The 18,603-nt window shown below is 47.2% G+C and overlaps 1 protein-coding gene across 1 annotated transcript in view; it reads right to left on the bottom strand.

Moving 5' to 3' along the window:
- The window catches only part of pcif1 (phosphorylated CTD interacting factor 1), a 218,851-nt gene that overhangs the window by 48,834 nt on the left and 151,414 nt on the right, over positions 1-18,603 (bottom strand). Inside the window, 2 exon segments of the mRNA XM_038802885.1 lie at positions 3,863-4,035; positions 15,104-15,266. Of these exon segments, the coding sequence (XP_038658813.1) occupies positions 3,863-4,035; positions 15,104-15,266 (336 nt within the window).

Below are 18,603 nucleotides of genomic sequence, written 5' to 3' on the forward strand. Positions count from 1 at the left end.
TTAAGTCACCTCTTAACCTTCTTCTCTCTAACGAAAACAACCTCAAGTCCATCAGCCTTTCCTCATAAGATTTTCCCTCCATACCAGGCAACATCCTGGTAAATCTCCTCTGCACCCCGTTCCAAAGCTTCCACGTCCTTCCTATAATGAGGCGACCAGAACTGTACGCAATACTCCAAATGCGGCCGTACTAGAGTTTTGTACAACTGCAACATGACCTCATGGCCTCCGGAACTCAATCCCTCTACCAATAAAGGCCAACACACCATAGGCCTCTCACAACCCTATCGAACCTGGGTGGCAACTTTCAGGGATCTATGTACATGGACCACCGAGATCCCTCTGCTCATCCACCACTACCAAAGAATTTACCCTTAGCCAAATATTCTGCATTCCTGTTATTCTTTCCAAAGTGAATCACTTCACACTTCTCCACATTAAACTCCATTGCCACCTCTCAGCCAGCTCTGCAGCTTATCTATGTCCCTCTGTAACCGCAACATCCTTCCGCACTGTCTACAACTCCACCGACTTTAGTGTCGTCTGCAAATTTACTCACCCATCCTTCTGCGCCCTCCTCTAGGTCATTTATAAAAATGACAAACAGCCACGGCCCCAGAACAGATCCTTGTGGTACGCCACTCGTAACTGAACTCCATTCTGAACATTTCCCATCAACTACCACTCTCTGTCTTCTTTCAACTAGCCAATTTCTGATCCACATCTCTAAATCAACCCTCAATCCCCAGCCTCCGTATTTTCTGCAATAGCCGACTGTGGGGAACCTTATCAAACGCTTTACTGAAATCCATATACACCACATCAACTGCTCTACCCTCGTCTACCTGTTCAGTCACCTCTCAAAGAACTCAATAAGGTTTGTGAGGCATGACCTACCCTTCACAAAACCATTCTGACTGTCCCTAATCATATTATTCCTATCTAGATGATTATAAATCGTATCTTTTATAATCCTCTCCAAGACTTTACCCACCACAGATGTTCGGATCACCGGCTATAGTTACCGGGTTATCTCTACTCCCCTTCTTGAACAAAGGGACCACATTTGCTATCCTCCAGTCCTACTGGCACTATTCCTGTAGCCAATGATGACCTAAAAATCAAAGCCAAAGGCTCGCAATCTCTTCCCTGGCTTCCCCAGAGAAATCCTAGGATAAATCACATCCGGCCCCGGGGGACTTATCTATTTTCCCTTGTCCAGAATTGCCAACCATTCTTCCCTACGCACCTCAATGCCATCTATTCTAATAGCCTGGGTCTCAGCATTCTCCTCCACAATATTATCTTTTTCTTGAGTGAATACTGACGAAACGTATTCATTTAGTATCTCGCTTATCTCCTCAGCCTCCCACACACAATTTCCCACCACTGTCCTTGACTGGCCCTACTCTTACCCTAGTCATTCTTTATTCCTGACATACCTATAGAAAGCTTTTGGGTTTTCCTTGATCCTACCTGCCAAAGACTTCTCATGTCCCCTCCTTGCTGTCTCAGCTCTCTCTTTAGATCCTTCCTCGCTCCTTGTAACTATCAAAGCGCCCCAACTGAAAACTTGCACGCCTCATCTTCACATAGGACTTCCTTTTTCCTCTTAACAAGAGATTCACTTCTTTGGTAAACCACGGTTCCCTCGCTCGACCCCTTCCTCCCTACCGGACTGGTACGTACTTATCAGAACTACAATAGCTGTTCCTTGAACAAGCTCCACATATCCAGTGTGCCCAACCCTTGCAGCCTACTTCTCCAACCAACACATCCTAAGTCATGTCTAATGGCATCATAATTGCCCTTCCCCCATCTATAACTCTTGTCCCTGCGGGGTATACTTATCCCTTTCCATCACTAACGTAAAGGTCACCGAATTGTGGTCACTGTTTCCAAAGTGCTCACCTACCTCCACGATCTAACACCTGGCCTGGTTCATTACCCAAAACCAAATCCAATGTGGCCTCGCCTCTTGTTGGCCTGTCAACATATTGTGTCAGGAAACCCTCCTGCACACATGTACAAAGAATGACCCATCTAATGTACTCCGAAACTATATCTTTTCAGTCAATATTTGGAAGTTAAAGTCTCCCATAACAACTACCCTGTTACTTCGCTCTTTTCCAGAATCATCTTTGCCATCCTTTCCTCTACATCCCTAGAACTATTAGGTGGCCTATAGAAAACTCCCAACAGGGTGACCTCTCCTTTCCTGTTTCTAACCTCAGCCCATACTACCTATAGCATTGACCAGGGTCAAATAAAACACGGATACTGTAAATTGCTCATAAAAATAGCACAAGTCCTTGGATGTCCTCCAGTTTTTTTGGATGTGTAGTACTTTAGAAGGATGAATAAGGAGGTTGTCTAGTGCTTGGATAAGAAGCAGCTAAATCGGATGCAAAAAAACAACGGGATCTAGGAATACAGGTACAGGAGTCAATAAAAAGTGCAATCAAGTTAATTCAAGTTAACATGGATTTAAAGCGAACAAAGAACAGGGGTTCATTGCTGGAGGGATAGAATTGAAAAGCAGAGAAGTCACGTTAGACCAAATTTGAATAGGAGGTGTAGTTTTCTGGATATGGAGGCACTGAAGAAAATGAAAGGAAGATTCACCAGACCTGAAAGGCTACATTGATGATCAGGAAAGGCTCTGCAGGTTGGGGCTCCTTTCTCTAAAACTGAGGGGTAATTTGATAGAGGTCTTTAAAATTACTCAAGAGCTTGGTATAAATTATCTTCTATTTGTGGGCAAGATCAAAATATGATCACGAATAAATCCAATCAAGTATTCAAGAGAAACTTATTTCAGCAAAGAATGTTGAAATTGCAGAAGTTGCTATTACAGGGAGTTGGAAGTTGAGATAAATGACAGATGTATTTACGGAGCAGTTGGATAAGCACAAGACGGGGAATAGAATAGAAGTATATCCTGATGGGATTAGCTGAAGTTAGCATAGAACGTTGAGTGCAGAAGGAGGCCATTCGGCCTATCGAGTCTGCACCGACCCGCTTTAAGCCCTAACTTCCACCCTCTCCCCATAACCCAATAACCCCATCTAACCTTTTTGGACACCAAGGACAATTTAGCATGTCCAATCCAGGCAATCAGCGAGACGAAGGCCAAGACACGGCCCCTCCCCTCTAGAATCATAGAATTACAGTGCAGAAGTAGGTCATTTGGCCCATCGAGTCTGCACCGGCCCTTGGACTGAGCACCCTACTTAAGCCCACACCTCCACCGTATCCCAGTAACCCCACCACACCTTTTTGGACACTAAGGTGCAATTTAGCATGGCCAATCCACTGACCTGCACGTCTTTGGGCTGTGGGAGGAGGAAACCGGAGCACCCGGAGGAAATCCACGCAGACACGGAGAGAACGTGCAGACTCTGCACAGTGGACCCAGCGGGGAATCGAACCTAGGACCCTGGCGCTGTGAAGCCACAATGCAAACAGTGCTACGTGCTGCCCTGTTGAATGAGAAGGTACATGTGGGGCATGAAGTTACCTAGACCAGGGGCAGGAATGGCCATCTTCCTGTATTGTAAATACTATATAATTCTACATCATAGCAGAGGTACTGTCATCTCTCAGATAGTGGTACAAAGGGGCTGGTTTAGCACAGTGGGCTAAACAGCTGGCTTGTAATGCAGAAACAATGCCAGCAGCGCGGGTTCAATTCCCGTACCGGCCCTCCCGAACAGGCATCGGAATGTGGCGACTAGAGACTTTTCACAGTAACTTCATTGAAGCCTACTTGACAATAAGTGATTATCATTATTAAAGCAAAGGATATTTCATACTCTCCCCACCTTGCATGGCCCGATAAAATGATAATTTAATGACTCACCAGTTTACTCAAGTAGTTCCGGCTGATTTTTCTACCTTCTCCTTTATATCGTATACAGGCAACTTCATTCTCAAAGTGCAAATCGACACGTGGGAGTGGGGTTGTGGGGAAGACGAGTCTCAAAGGATAACAGTATACCAGCCTGTCCATTACCTCCGGTCTCTCCACCTCTTCTGTGGAAAGCAAACAGCAGGGTAAGTTCAGAATTAATAGTTAGAAACCAGAGAAATATTTACAAAGAAAAGTGAAATCTGAAATTAAGATGCAATGCAGAATCACAGAATTTTACAGTATAGAAGCCAGTTGGCCCATCACATCAGTGCCGGCTGAAAATAGCTATCCAGTCTAATCCTACATTCCAGATCTTGACCCATAGCCTTGTAGGTTACAGTCAACATTCTCTCAATTTTATTTTCTTGTGCACAGCCTATTAATTTAAGTGCATAGACCTTAAATTATTTTTACAAAGTCACATATTGCAGTAACGTAGAAGAGATGACTTGTGTTCACATGGGCAATGACCTCTGAGAGGCCTCCACGCCGCCTGGATGAAATATTTGTTTCAGTACTTCAAGTACATATCCGGTAACACGGTGAATCTCGATGGCGGAGAATTCAGGCTTATGCCCCTCGTTTGGATCGTTACCCTGTTCCATGCATGAACACTTGTATGCCAAGCTCAGTGGCGGTCACAACTTTACGAAATTAGAATGAGCCCGGCTCCCGTCGAGTTGTGACGATTAATATGCGCCTGGGAGTTGTACGAATATACCCGGTTGCCCTTTGGGGTCTCCTCGGCTTGTGCAATTTTCTAGCAGGTAATATCCTACGGGAATTGCCCTGTTTGGCCGTCTACCTAAGCAATGTACTAATTACAGGGTCCTCTGACCAGAAGCATCTCAGAACCTTGCTGAAGTTCTGTGGCATTTCGAAGAGGCCGGCATTCGCCTACGCTGGGAGAAATGTGTGTTCCTGCAGTGGAGGTGACTTTTTGAGCACACCACATGGACCGCCACGGCCCTTGCACCACGTGAGGACAAGGTACGTGGTCATCCAGCAGGCCCCAGTGCCGGAAGGGCCGACAGCTTTGTTCTTTCCTGGGGCTCATAAACAACTAAGGGAAGTTCATCCCAACCTGGCAACATGCTCACTGACCTCCACGATTATTGAAAAAGGGCCAGCCGTGGCATGGGCTCAGCCACAGTGAGAGGTTTTCTCAGAGGTCAAAAAGCAGCTCTCATCATCCCGGTTGTTGACCTATCTTGACCCAGCCAACCGCTGACCGCATCATAGCGTCTGCACGAATCCAATGCTGGCCGTGTACGAGTCCATACTGGAAAAACCGTTCGAGGACGAAGATTCCCCACGCAGTTAAGCACCTCTCCCTCCCCACCAGGCCACCGACGCCTGCCGCTGTTGCAACTTTGCATTTTATGGACTCTTTGCCCATAACAGCATCTAGAGTTCGGGTTAGACCCAGACGGGACCCCCAGCTGTCCGTTGTCAGGCACATTATCTTATATGGGGCCCAACACCGCGCTTTGCCAGATGACCTGAAGGCCTATATGCCCAAAATCCGGAAGCTGAGCGTCAAGGATGGTGTTATCCTGTGGGAACACGAGTCGTGAATCCAGAAGTTGGACCGGGACCGCTCTTACAGGATCTCCACATCAGGCACCCGGAAGTTTCCAAAATGAAGATATTGGCCTGCAATTATGTCCGGTGGCCCGGAATAGACGCTGAAATTGGCCCCAGTGTCGTGTGTTGTTCCAGGAGCACCAGAAGATGCCATTGATGGCGTCCCTCCACTGTGGGAATGGCCGGGTCGACCCTATCCCACTTCCACATTGACTTTGTGGGACTGTTCCAGGGCTCCATGTTCCACATCATATTTGACACCCACTCAAGTGGATGGAGGTACACCATATGCAAGCAACTACTGCAAAGGCCACGGTCGAACCAATGCGGTGAGGCATTCAGCACTCATGGTATACCAGAGATGCTAGAAAACGGGACGGCTTTCAACAATGCTGAGTTCGGCTATTTAAAATGGGATTCACCGCATGCTCACTGCTTTTTACCATCTAGCGTCCAAATGGGTCATCCGAGCGGGTGGACCAAACATTCAAAAAGGGAATGAGGAAGCAGACCTCGGAATCTTTAAGAGACAGGTTGGCCTGGTTCCTTTTCTACTATCGGACCACGCCACATACCATGACAGGATCCGCTATCCGAATTGCTAATGGGGCCACCGCCTGGCACTTAACTGAGGCCTGGTACTCTTGGATATTGACGGGAAAGGTTCTGCGTGACTAGGGGCAGATCAAAGGTGGAAGTGGGCGGCGTACTCCCCTGCCGACTTTACTCAGGAAATGTGGGAGGGGAGGAGGAGTGTTACAATCCCATGGCAGTCACAGGTGTGGACCATCTGGTTCCCTGTGACCTCTACGGAATACGAACTTTCCCCGGCTAATAGGGAGGTGCTTTCCTCTTCAACGAGGGAAGCCCACTGACTATACAACCGTCCTGAGAGTAGGTTGGAGAGGGATACCCTTGGGGAGTGGAGTAGTAGTTAATTTACGTATCAATAACCTTTATTCTTGCATCCTACCCTTCATTCCATCTGATCACTGTGTTCGGATTCTACAGTCCTCTTAACTACCTTACCTTCCTATCCTGATACTATCAGAGATCTATGGAAATGCAGTTCAAGATCCCTGATCCTCCATACCTCTATATAAATACCATCCATTGTACATTTCTTTCTCGTCTTTGCCCTGCTCCAAATGCATTACCTCACATTCTCCAGAATGAGTTCCATTTGCTACTTTTCTACTCACATGACCAGTCCATTGATATCTTCCTGCTGTCTCCAACTCTCTTTCTTCACTATTTTAGCACATGGTCAATTTTTATTTATCTGCAAACTTCTTATTCGTGTCCCCAATATTTAATTCTAAATCACTGATATATTTTACTTAGTTGATAGCACTTGCGCCTCTGAGTCACAAGGTTTCATGTTAAAGTCCCACTCCAAAGCTGGAGTACAAAAATTAAAACTGATCCTCTATTTCAGTACTGGCGGAGTGCTGCGTTGTTGGAAGTGCCATTCTTCAGATGAGACATTAAACTAATGCCCCATTTCCTGCTCGGGTAGAAGTAAAAGATCCCATGGCACTATTTCAAAAGAGCAGTGGCATTAACCCTAGTGAACTGACTGATCTTTATCCCTCAATCAACATCACAAGAACAGATTATCTGTGCATTATCACATAGCAAATATGGGAGTTTGAACAAAGAACAAAAAGTCCAGCACAGGTCAGGCCCTTCGACCCTCCAAGCCTGCGCTGACCATGCTGCCCGTCTAACCCAAAACCTTCTACACTTCCGGGGGGGGGGTCTGTATCCTCTATTCCACCATATTCATGTATTTGTCAAGACGTCACTATCGTACCCGCTTCCACCACCTTCTCCGGCAGCGAGTTCCAGGCACCCACTACTCTCTTTGTAAAAGACTTCCCTACACATCTCCTCTAAACTTTGCCCCTCGCACCTTTACCTATGTCCCCTAGTAATTGACTCTTCCACCCTGGGACAAAGCTTCTTACTATCACTGTCCATGCCCCTCATAATTTTGGTAGGACTTCTATCTGGTCACCCCTCAACCTCCGTCGTTCCAGTGAGAACAAACCGAGTTTAAGCAGAGTTTAAATTGGCTTCTACATTTCCTATAATGCACTTCAGAAAGTCTTCATTGGCTGTAAAGGACTGTGATGTGCCCTGTGGTCGTGAAAAGCACTATATAAATGGAAGGTCGTCTTTTTAAATTTAATCTCTGTTGTTTAAATTTTAGTAATCACACAGATGTCAAAAGTACATAAAAGAATGAACAGTAAATCAGTACGAGCAGCCAAGCTGTCTTAAATGGTTGCACAATATTGTTTAGTTTTCCTGTCTAGATCAACTCTGCGCCGTGTTCTCTTAATTTCACCGGGTAGTATGTAAACTCCAATCACCAACAAACAATAACTTTAGTAATCCTTACTAAGTCCTCAGAATCCATCATGCTGGCGTTTAAGTAGTTACCTGCTAACCACCTTATCATGTGGCTGCAAACTAGCCTGGGTACAGCGAGGAGAAAACTAACGCAATCACCCAGTTCCTGAGATGCACAATGGCACAGTGACGAGCACTGCTACCTCACAGCTCCAGGCTCCCGGGTTCAATTTCGGCCTCCGGTGACTGTGTGGAGTTTGTACTTTTTTCCCGTGACTGCGTGGGTTTCCTCTTGGTGCTCCGGTTTCCTCCCACATTCCAAAGATGTGCAGGTTAGGTGGATTGCCACACTAGGTTGACCCTTGGTGTCCAAAGGTTTTGTGTGGTTACTGGGTTACTGGGTGGAGAAGCTGAAGTTATTTCTCTGTCCTTGCTTCCCCTTCCACCCAAAGTAGTGATCGTGCCTCAACCCTAAAACTTAGTCAATATACCAACCCACTCTGATTGGCTACCCGATGAGGATTTTGCATCTCTTCCACATACTGTTTTATCAGAGTGTGAAGATGAACCACCAAAGCGGGAGAGATGAACTGACTCAGCAGAAGGTGATACAGGGGAGACAACATAAGTACATATGAATTAGGAGCAGGAGTATGCAATTTAGCCCTTCTAATCATTAAAATCATAGCTGATCGGATTGTAAATTCTCACTTATAACCTTTTACCCGCTTGTTATAGATACATATAAGATAGGAGCAGGAGGCGGGTCTGCTCCGCCATTTATCATGATCATCCAACTCAATAGCCTAATCCTGCTTTCCTCCCCATACCCTTGATCCCATTCGCCCCAAGGGCTATATCTAGCCGCCTCTTGAATAGATACAATGTTTCAGCATCAATTACTTCCTGTGGTAATGATTCGTTATCAACAATCTATCCATCTGTGCCTTAAAAATATTCAAAGACTTTGGTCGGGATTCTCCGATATCGCGGCCAAGTGGTCGCCGTCTCTGCACCGGCGTGGAGCCACATGTCGCCGACCGAACAGAGGGCCCGTACGGTAGGAGGTGGACTCCTCCAGATCGCGACCGCCTGCCATTCGGAAGGCCCCGATTGCGGGCCTGCCCCCCCCCCCCCCCCCCGCGTGGTATCAGGTTTGAACCACGCCCAGCAGGATTCGGCGGGGGTTCGGCCTGTTGCCCGCGGAGAATCGCCGCGGGGGGCCTATTTCAGCGGCCCCCAACTGGCGCCGTGGCGACAGTGATTGCCGCCGATTCTCCGGTCGTCGGAGAATCGGCGGGCCTGGCGCGAGCTCGGAGGAATCCCGGCCTCTGCTTCCATTGTCTTTTGCAGAAGAATCCAAAGATGTGCAAGTTAGTTGGATTGGCCATGCTAAATTGCCCTTAGTATCCAAAAAGGTTAAGTCGGGATGGGTGGAGGTGGGCTTTCCAAGAGCCGGTGCAGACTTGATGGCCGAATGGCCTCCTTCTGCACTGTCAATTCTATGATTCTATGAGAGTTGGGTCCCTTTACTTGGACGGCCTGTTGCTGTACGTTTCGGAAATTTTTTTGGATCCTTCTCGGGGTACAAAATTAACCTGACCAAAAGTGAAGTATTTCCGGTAACTCCCTGGTTAGGAGGGCAGATTTGAGAATGCTGCTGTTAAAGTTGGACAAGCCGAAATTCAGATTATCGATTGATTCAGGTGGCCCATGATTGGGCCTTGATACACAAACTGAACTTGGCCAGTTCTGGTGGAGGGGTAAAGGGGACTTGAAGCAGTGGGAAGCACTCTCTCTTTCCTTGGTGGGAAGAGTACAGACAATCAAATTAACATTCTTCAGACATGTCCAGTCTCTCACGATCTTCCTCCCAAATCGATTTTGTCAGAGTGGATAACCTAATTTCGGCCTTTGTGTGGGTGGATAAGACACCCAGGATTCGGAGAGCCTTTCTATAGACGGAGCTTCGGGAGGCCTGTCTTTACCAAATTTATTTTACTACTTGGCAGTGAATGTAGAGAACGTGCGGCAGTGGGGGGAGGAGCATAGGCTGGGATGGGGGCAAATGGAGCAGGCTTAGTGTGTTGGTTCCTGTTTAAAAGGCATTGGTCACTGCTGCTCTCCGGCTTTCCCTGGTCAGGTATACAACTTGCCCAGTGTTGTGGCATCTCTTAAAATTTGGAATCAGCTTAGGTGGTATTTTCACCTATCTGTGGAAACCACAGATTTGCACGCGACATAAAGAATTTGGAAGAGGGAGGGGGTCAAGATGATTAGGGATCTGTTGTGGAGGGTAGGTTTATTTGGAGGAGTTCAATTCTTGAGGTGGAGTGAGTTAATTTAGTATGTTTAGGTGCGGGACTTTGCTCGCAAAGAACGTCCTTCGTTCCCCCAGTTACTGTGCTATACATTGGTGGATAGGTTGATATTGTGCGATGAGCTGGGGGGAAGGGAAGATTTCAGATATATAGGGATGGCTGTTGGAGACGGGGAAGGCTCCGTTAGCTGCATAAGGGGAAGAGAGAGGAAGAACTGGGCTTGGTACTGGAGGGAGAGGTCTGGTGTGAGATATTGTATCGGGTGAATTCAACTTTCCCTTGTGCCAGACAGCCTGGTACAATTAAAAAAAAAAGTGTTTTTAAATTTAGAATACCCAATTATTTTTTTTCCAATTAAGGGGCAATTTAGCGTGGTCAATGCACCTAACCTGCACATCTTTTGGATTGTGGGGGCGAAACCCACGCAAACACAGGGAGAATGTGCAAACTCCGCACGGACAGTGACCCAGAGCCGGGATCGAACCTGGGACCTCAGCGCCGCGAGGCAGCAATGCTATCCACTGAGCCACCGTGCTGCCCTTGAGCCTGGTACAATTAAAGTTGTCTACAGGGCTCACATGTAGTGGGTTCTTGCATGAATGGGTTCTTCCATGATGTGGGGGATAGGTACAAGAGGTGTTCAAGGGGGGCAGCGAATCACTCGCATATGTTCTGGTCCTACCCAAAATTGGGCGTTTTCTGGGTCTTGGTCTTTGAGACCACGTCAGTGACCGTGGGGCTGTGCTGGAGCTGTGTCCATTGGTGGCAGTTTTTGGGGGTGTCCGCATTTTCCGAATCAACTAGGATGGCATGGTAACACAGTGGTTAGCACTATTGCTTCACAGCTCCAGGGTCCCAGGTTTGATGCCCGGCTTGGGTCACTGATTGAGTGGAGTCTGCACGTTCTCCCCGTGTGTACGTGGGTTTTCCTCCGGGTGCTCCGGTTTCCTCCCACAGTCCAAAGGTGTGCAGGTCAGTGGATTGGCCATGCTAAATTGCACCTTAGTGTCCAAAAAAGGTTGGGTGGGGTTACTGGGATACGGTGGAGGTGTGGGCTTAAGTAGGGTGCTCATTCCAAGGGCCGGTGCAGACTCGATGGGCCAAATGACCTACTTCTGCACTGTAAATTCTATGATTCTAGAGGGGAGGGGCCGTGTCTTGGCCTTCGTCTCGCTGATTGCCTGGCGACGAATCCTATTTGGATGGAGGTCGGCGGTGCCAGCCAGGACTTCAGTGTGGTTAGGGGTAGTACTTGTGACTAGAAAAAATCAAGTATGCCCACAGGGGGTCGGAGGAAGGGTTTCACTCAAGGTGGAGACCGTTCATTACTGTCTTTAGAAATCCGTTTGCCGTCAGCCAGCAATTAAGAGGGGGTTTGGGGGACTGGGGGTTTTCTGTGGGGTTATAATTAACACAGGGGCTGGTTTAGCACAGTGGGCTAAATAGCTGGCTTGTAATACAGAACAATGCCAGCAGTGCGGATTCAATTCCCGTACCTGCCTCCCCGGACAGGCGCCGGAATGTGGCGACTAGGGGCTTTTCACAGTAACTTCATTGAAGCCTACTTGTTACAATAAGCGATTATTAATTAGTTAGTTTATAAAAACAAAAGTGATAGTAATATAATAATATAAAATATACTGTAATATATCGGAGTGTTTTATCTTTGTGGAATTTTCTGTTTCGTTTGGAATAAAATACAATTTAAAATAATATAATAATAATAATCTTCATTAGATGTTATTGCTATGTGGGAGTGCAACAAAGGTTGACCGGGTTGATTCCTGGGATAGCGGGACTGTTGTAGGACAGACGGAGTTGGTTAGGATTATATTCATTGGAGTTTGGATGAGTCAGAGGGGAACCTCATAGAAATTTCTGAAATTCCAACAGGATTAGACAGGATAGATTCAGAGAGAACCTTTCCGATGGTGGGGGATTCCAGAACTAATAATAATAATAAACTTTATTGTCACAACTAGGCTTACATTAACACTGCAATGAAGTTACTGTGAAAAGGTGCCACACTCCGGCGCCTGTTCGAGTACACAGAGGGAGAATTCATGATGTCCAATTCACCATTTAACAAGCACGCCGGGGATTCTCTGAGCCTCCACGCCGCAATCGCGCACGTCGCGGGGGCGGAGAATGTGGCGTCAGACCCGCGATTCTCCGGGAATCGCTGCCAATTGTGCGGTCGACCCAGCGCCGGTCGAGGGCCATTGAAAGAGGCCCTTATGGCGATTCTCCGCCAGCAACTGGTCAAGTTCCCATAGGCGTGGTTCACTCATGGTTCCACCCGGCGGGAGCTCGGAGTGGCGGCTGCAGACACAGTCCGCGGCTGTCCTGGTGGGGTGATCCGTCACCGGGGGGGGGAGGGCGCACCTTCCGGACGGTCAGGCTTGCGATCGGGAGCCACCGATTGGCGGGGGCACGCTGGGGGGGGCGGCCTGCTGTGCGGACTCACGGCCGGAAGTACAGGATCCTGTATCGGCAGCCGGAGCGGCGTGGACTACTCCGGGGCCCTGCTAGCCCCCTTCAAAATGGAGAATCACCCTGGACTTACTCCAGATAAGTCCAGAGTGTTTCGCGTCCGTTTTCTCCTGGCGTGGGGACATAGCCCCATTGTCAAGAGAATTCTACCCCAAACCTTTTGGGACTTGTGGGAAGAAACCGGAGCACCCGGAGGAAAGCCACACAGACACGGGGAGAACATACAGACTCCGCACAGACAGTGACCCAAGCCAGGAATCGAACCCGGGTCCCTCGCGCTGTGAAGCAACAATGCTAACCACCTCGTTACCGTGCCACTCTTATTTAAGTTTTAAAACCTAGTCTTACTCTACAATCACTCTCACTCAAACTGAATGTAAAATTCAAATATATTATGATCACTTCTACCTAAGGGTGCCTTTACAATGAGGTCATCAATTAATCCTATCATTGCATAATAACAGGTCTAGTATAGCCTGCCCTCTGGTTGGCTCCAGAATTTGGGGTTCTGAGAAAACATGCTGAGAACATTCTATGAACTCATCTCGGCTACTTTTGCCCTTCTGATTTTTCCAGTCCAAATGTGGATTAAAATCCCCCATTATTATTGCAGGAGCTTTCTGACAAGCTCCCATGATCGTTTCCTTGATACTTCGTCATACTGTGTAGTTACAATTAGGGGCCTTTATAACAATCCTACAAGGTCCCACAGGTCGGGCGGCACGGTGGTTAGCACTGCTGCCTCACAGCCCCAGGTACGATTCTGTCCTTGGGTGACTGTGTGGAGTTTGCACATTCTCTCCATGTCTGTATGAGTTTCCTCTGGGAGCTCCGGTTTCCTCCCACAGTGCAGGTTAGGTGGATTGGCCACACTGAATTATCCCTTAGTGTCCAAAGATGAGAAGGTTAAGTGCTAAATTGCTCCTTAGTTTGTCCAAAGGTTAGGTGGCTTTGCAGGGATAGAGTGGGCCTAGGGTGCTCTTTTGTAGGGTCAGTGCAGACTCGATGGGCTGAATGGCCTCCTTTTGCACTGTAGGGTTTTCACGATTCTATGAACTGACTTCTTGATTTTATCATTTTTCATCTCAACCCAAACCTCTTCTACATCCTGGTTTCCTGAACTAAGGTCATCTCTCTCTAACTTACTAATACCATTATTAATTAACAGGGCACCCCCTCCACCTTTTCCGAGCTTCCTATCCTTCCTAAACGTCACGTACCCTTCAGTATTCAGATCTCAGTCTATGTCATCCTGCAGTATTCTCTCTGTAACAGTTATCAATTCCGACTTCTGTGTTTTATTTTGAATGCTACGTGTATTCAGATACAGAGCCTTTAGTTTTGTCCTTTATTATTTTTATAGCAATTAACCTCACCTGCCAATTTACTCTTAGATTGTCCATTCCTGTCACGGTCTTTATCATTTCCTATATTAGTACCTTTCTCTCTTGCCCTGTCTCTACTTTTTGGTTTACTATATCTTCCCAAATTTGATTCCTTGTCCCTACTATTTAGTTTAGAACTTTCTCTACTTCCCGAGTATGTGTCTCGCTAGATCACCGGCCCTAGTACGGTTCAGGTTGACCCAACGGTACAGCTCCCAGTTGCCCCAGTAACTAGGGCTGCAGTCACTGAAGTTTAGAAGGTAACTGACTAAACGGCCAACTCCTTTTCCTCTGGAATGACTCAACAACAGAGACACACAAAGAGAGATCAATAGACACAATGTAACAGGGATAAAAATGAACAGTGCTGAATAATTAAGAGAATGTCAGACACTGTGCTTTCTCAGAACATCGTGGGTTACAGCAGAACGGTAGTTCAATGGTTATGATACTTGTCTAATAATCTAAAGGCTTGGACTAATAGTGAAGAGCTCAAATCTCAGCATGGTAGTTTGATCATTTGAATTCAATTTTAAAAATTTGATACAGGCAAAATTGATCATGAGCCATCAGACTGTAGTAAAAAGCCACTAATCCTTATTCAGTTTGGTTGACATGTGACTCCAACAGGATTGACTCATAATTGCCTCTGAAAAAAGGTGACATCTTACCTGCTCAACCAGCGACGCGCAAGATTTTGTCAGTAGCACCACACCAAAGAATGGATTTAAACAAAAATTGCTAACTTCGAGAGATTTATTCTTTGCATTTCAATGTGATTATCTGTACATGGTTTCAGCTTCAGTGGTAGCTCTCTACCTCTGTCTGGGTGCCATGATGTGGAGATGCTGGCGTTGGACTGGGCTGAGCACAGTAAGAAGTCTTACAACACCAGGTTAAAGTCCAACAGGTTTGTTTCGAATCACTAGCTTTCGGAGCGCAGCTCCTTCCTTAGGTGAATGAAGAGGTAGGTTCCAGAAACATATATATATAGACAGAGTCAAAGATGCAAGACGATACTTCGAATATCTGTGTGACCCTCTCACCTGATATATTGCACTCTTTGAGTAATGCTAAATGCTTCTCTCGGACTCGTTTCACGTATTCACCAGATATGTTGTAGATCTTCCCACAGATTGCTTCCACGGAATCTTTAGCCACTGCTGCCACATGGGGCCCACACTGTTTCCTCAAGTGTTCAAGTCTCTCCTGCATTCAAAGAAAAGACTGAGTCAGGAATTTATCCAACAGATCAGGTTACTGCACACATCTAGAAACCAGACTTTTAAAGAGTCATTTTGGTTCTCCTTGTCATCAGGCCTCTTCAGAAATGAACCCCAGTTTCTCAGCACCAAGCATCAATCCGCTCATGGGACTCATGATGTGGATATGATGTGTGGAAAGGGGACTCTAGATGTGTGTACTTGTGGCATTAAAATCTGCATCAGGTTAAAGGTAATTCTGAGATTGTGTGGTTGCAAGGGTGTCAGTGCGAAAAATGCAAAGTGGGTTTAAAAGTACGTACCCACAAGTGCAGTATGGGGAAGTAACTGCATTCATAAAAATCTTAGGAAAAACTTGAAAGGATGTGAAGGGCACATTGAGTTGAATTGAATAAATCTGCATATGTGATTGTGCTTGGTGGATTGGTGACTGCGCTTGTACAGGCGTGGAGAGGTGACAGCCTGTACACGAGTGGCGAAGGCGACTGCGCCTGTACACGAGTGGCGAGGCGACTGCGCCTGTACACAAGTGGCGAAGGCGACTGCGCCTGTACACGAGCGTTGAGGTGATTGCGCCTACACAGGAGTGGAGAGTGACTGTGTGTGTACAGGCTTGGAGAGGAGACTATGCCTGTACAGGAGAGGATTGGTGACTCTGTCTATACAGGAATGGAGAGGTGACTGTTCTGTACAGGTGTAGAGAGATGACTTTACAGGAGTGGAGATGTGCCTGTGCAGTAGCGGATTGGCGACTGCCTGTACAGAAGTGGAGAGGTGACTGCCTGTACAGGAGTGGAGGGGTGACAGCCTGTACAGGAGTGGAGGGGTGACAGCCTGTACAGGAGTGGAGAGGTGACTGTGTCTGTACAGGAGTGGAGAGGTGACTGTGTCTGTACAGGAGTGGAGAGGTGACTGTGTCTGTACAGGAGTGGAGAGGTGACTGTGTCTGTACAGGAGTGGAGAGGTGACGGTGTCTGTACAGGAGTGGAGGGGTGACAGCCTGTACAGAAGTGGAGAGGTGACGGTGTCTATACAGGAGTGGAGAGGTGACTGTGTCTGTACAGGGGTGGAGAGATGACTGTGTCTGTACAGGGGTGGAGAGATGACTGTCTGTACAGGAGTGGAGCGGTTACTGCCTGTACAGGAGTGGAGAGGTGACTGTGCCTGTACAGGAGTGGAGAGGTGACTGTGTCTGTACAGGGGTGGAGAGATGACTGTCTGTACAGGAGTGGAGAGGTGACTGTGTCTATACAGGAGTGGAGAGGTGACTGTGTCTATACAGGAGTGGAGAGGTGACTGTGTCTGTACAGGAGTGGAGGGGTGACTGTATCTGTACAGGGGTGGAGAGGTGACTGTGTCTGTACAGGAGTGGAGAGGTGACTGTGTCTGTACAGGAGTGGAGAGGTGACTGTATCTGTACAGGAGTGAAGAGGTGACGGTGTCTGTACAGGAGTGGAGAGGTTACTGCCTGTACAGGAGTGGAGAGGTGACTGTGTCTGTACAGGAGTGGAGAGGTGACTGTGTCTGTACAGGAGTAGAGAGGTGACTGTGTCTGTACAGGAGTGGAGAGGTGACTGTGTCTGTACAGGAGTAGAGAGGTGACTGTGTCTGTACAGGGGTGGAGAGGTGACTGTGTCTGTACAGGAGTGGAGAGGTGACTGTGTCTGTACAGGAGTAGAGAGGTGACTGTGTCTGTACAGGAGTGGAGAGGTGACTGTGTCTGTACAGGAGTAGAGAGGTGACTGTGTCTGTACAGGGGTGGAGAGGTGACTGTGTCTGTACAGGAGTGGAGAGGTGATTGTGTCTGTACAGGAGTGGAGAGGTGACTGTGCCTGTACAGGAGTGGAGAGGTGACTGTGTCTGTACAGGGGTGGAGAGATGACTGTCTGTACAGGAGTGGAGAGGTGACTGTGTCTATACAGGAGTGGAGAGGTGACTGTGTCTATACAGGAGTGGAGAGGTGACTGTGTCTGTACAGGAGTGGAGGGGTGACTGTATCTGTACAGGGGTGGAGAGGTGACTGTGTCTGTACAGGAGTGGAGAGGTGACTGTGTCTGTACAGGAGTGGAGAGGTGACTGTATCTGTACAGGAGTGAAGAGGTGACGGTGTCTGTACAGGAGTGGAGAGGTTACTGCCTGTACAGGAGTGGAGAGGTGACTGTGTCTGTACAGGAGTGGAGAGGTGACTGTGTCTGTACAGGAGTGGAGAGGTGACTGTGTCTGTACAGGAGTAGAGAGGTGACTGTGTCTGTACAGGGGTGGAGAGGTGACTGTGTCTGTACAGGAGTGGAGAGGTGATTGTGTCTGTACAGGAGTGGAGAGGTGACTGTGTCTGTACAGGAGTGGAGAGGTGATTGTGTCTCTATAGAGTGGTAACTCTCCATTTTCAGATGTAGTGAGTAATACATGCCTACATGAGAAAATTTATGTCATGTGTAAGAAAACCAAATTTAGTCCCCCATAATCCATCCAGCACCCAAGCCATTAATCATGAGCTTTAAATTCCCATGAAATCTCTACTTCCAGAACTTAGGCTTCCTCACCCTGCCGATGTATTCATACACTGAATATTTAAAATCAGTGTAAAACACATTTAAAAGTGCAAACTCATATCACCACAGTAAAAGGAATTCCCAACGTAACTCTTTAATCATTGATCTCTCTTGAGTTCACCATTCTTGTACCCTCATTCCCACATTAAAAAAAAATTAGAGTACCCAATTCATTTTTACCAATTATGGGGCAATTAGCATGTCCAATCCACCTAACCTGCACATCTTTGAGTTGTGGGGATGAAACCCACGCAGACAAGGGGAGACATGTGCAAACTCCACACGGACAGTGCCTCATTCCCACATTAAAGCAAATCACACTACTATCCATTTGTCATACAGAAGGAGCCACCTTCTTCTCATTTTTCCATTAATGGCAAAATCTCTGGTATATCTTCTCTTTTTATCGCCCAAATATTCCCACTAACATCCACTTTTGTGCCTAATACCCCAATAATATCTACCTCTCTCATACCTTAATACCCCCACTAATATCCACCCATCTAGTCCCTAACACCCCCATTTATATCCACTGCTCTAGTCCCTAATACCATCATTAATATCCACCTCTCTAGTATCCTAAAACCCCCACTAATATCCACCTCTCTAGTGCTTCATGTACAGATGTCTCTCGTCACTGGCTAGAGAGTGGTCAAGAGACCCACATTATCTCCTTCGGGGAAGGCCAAAAATTACAAGTTATCAGGAAATTAAAAGACCATCTGTATCCTTCTAAAGGTCGCGACCGAAAGCTGCCGGCCAATCAGAATC

The sequence above is a fragment of the Scyliorhinus canicula genome, chromosome 7, assembly GCF_902713615.1.
Source record: "Scyliorhinus canicula chromosome 7, sScyCan1.1, whole genome shotgun sequence".
Lineage (NCBI taxonomy): Eukaryota > Metazoa > Chordata > Chondrichthyes > Carcharhiniformes > Scyliorhinidae > Scyliorhinus > Scyliorhinus canicula.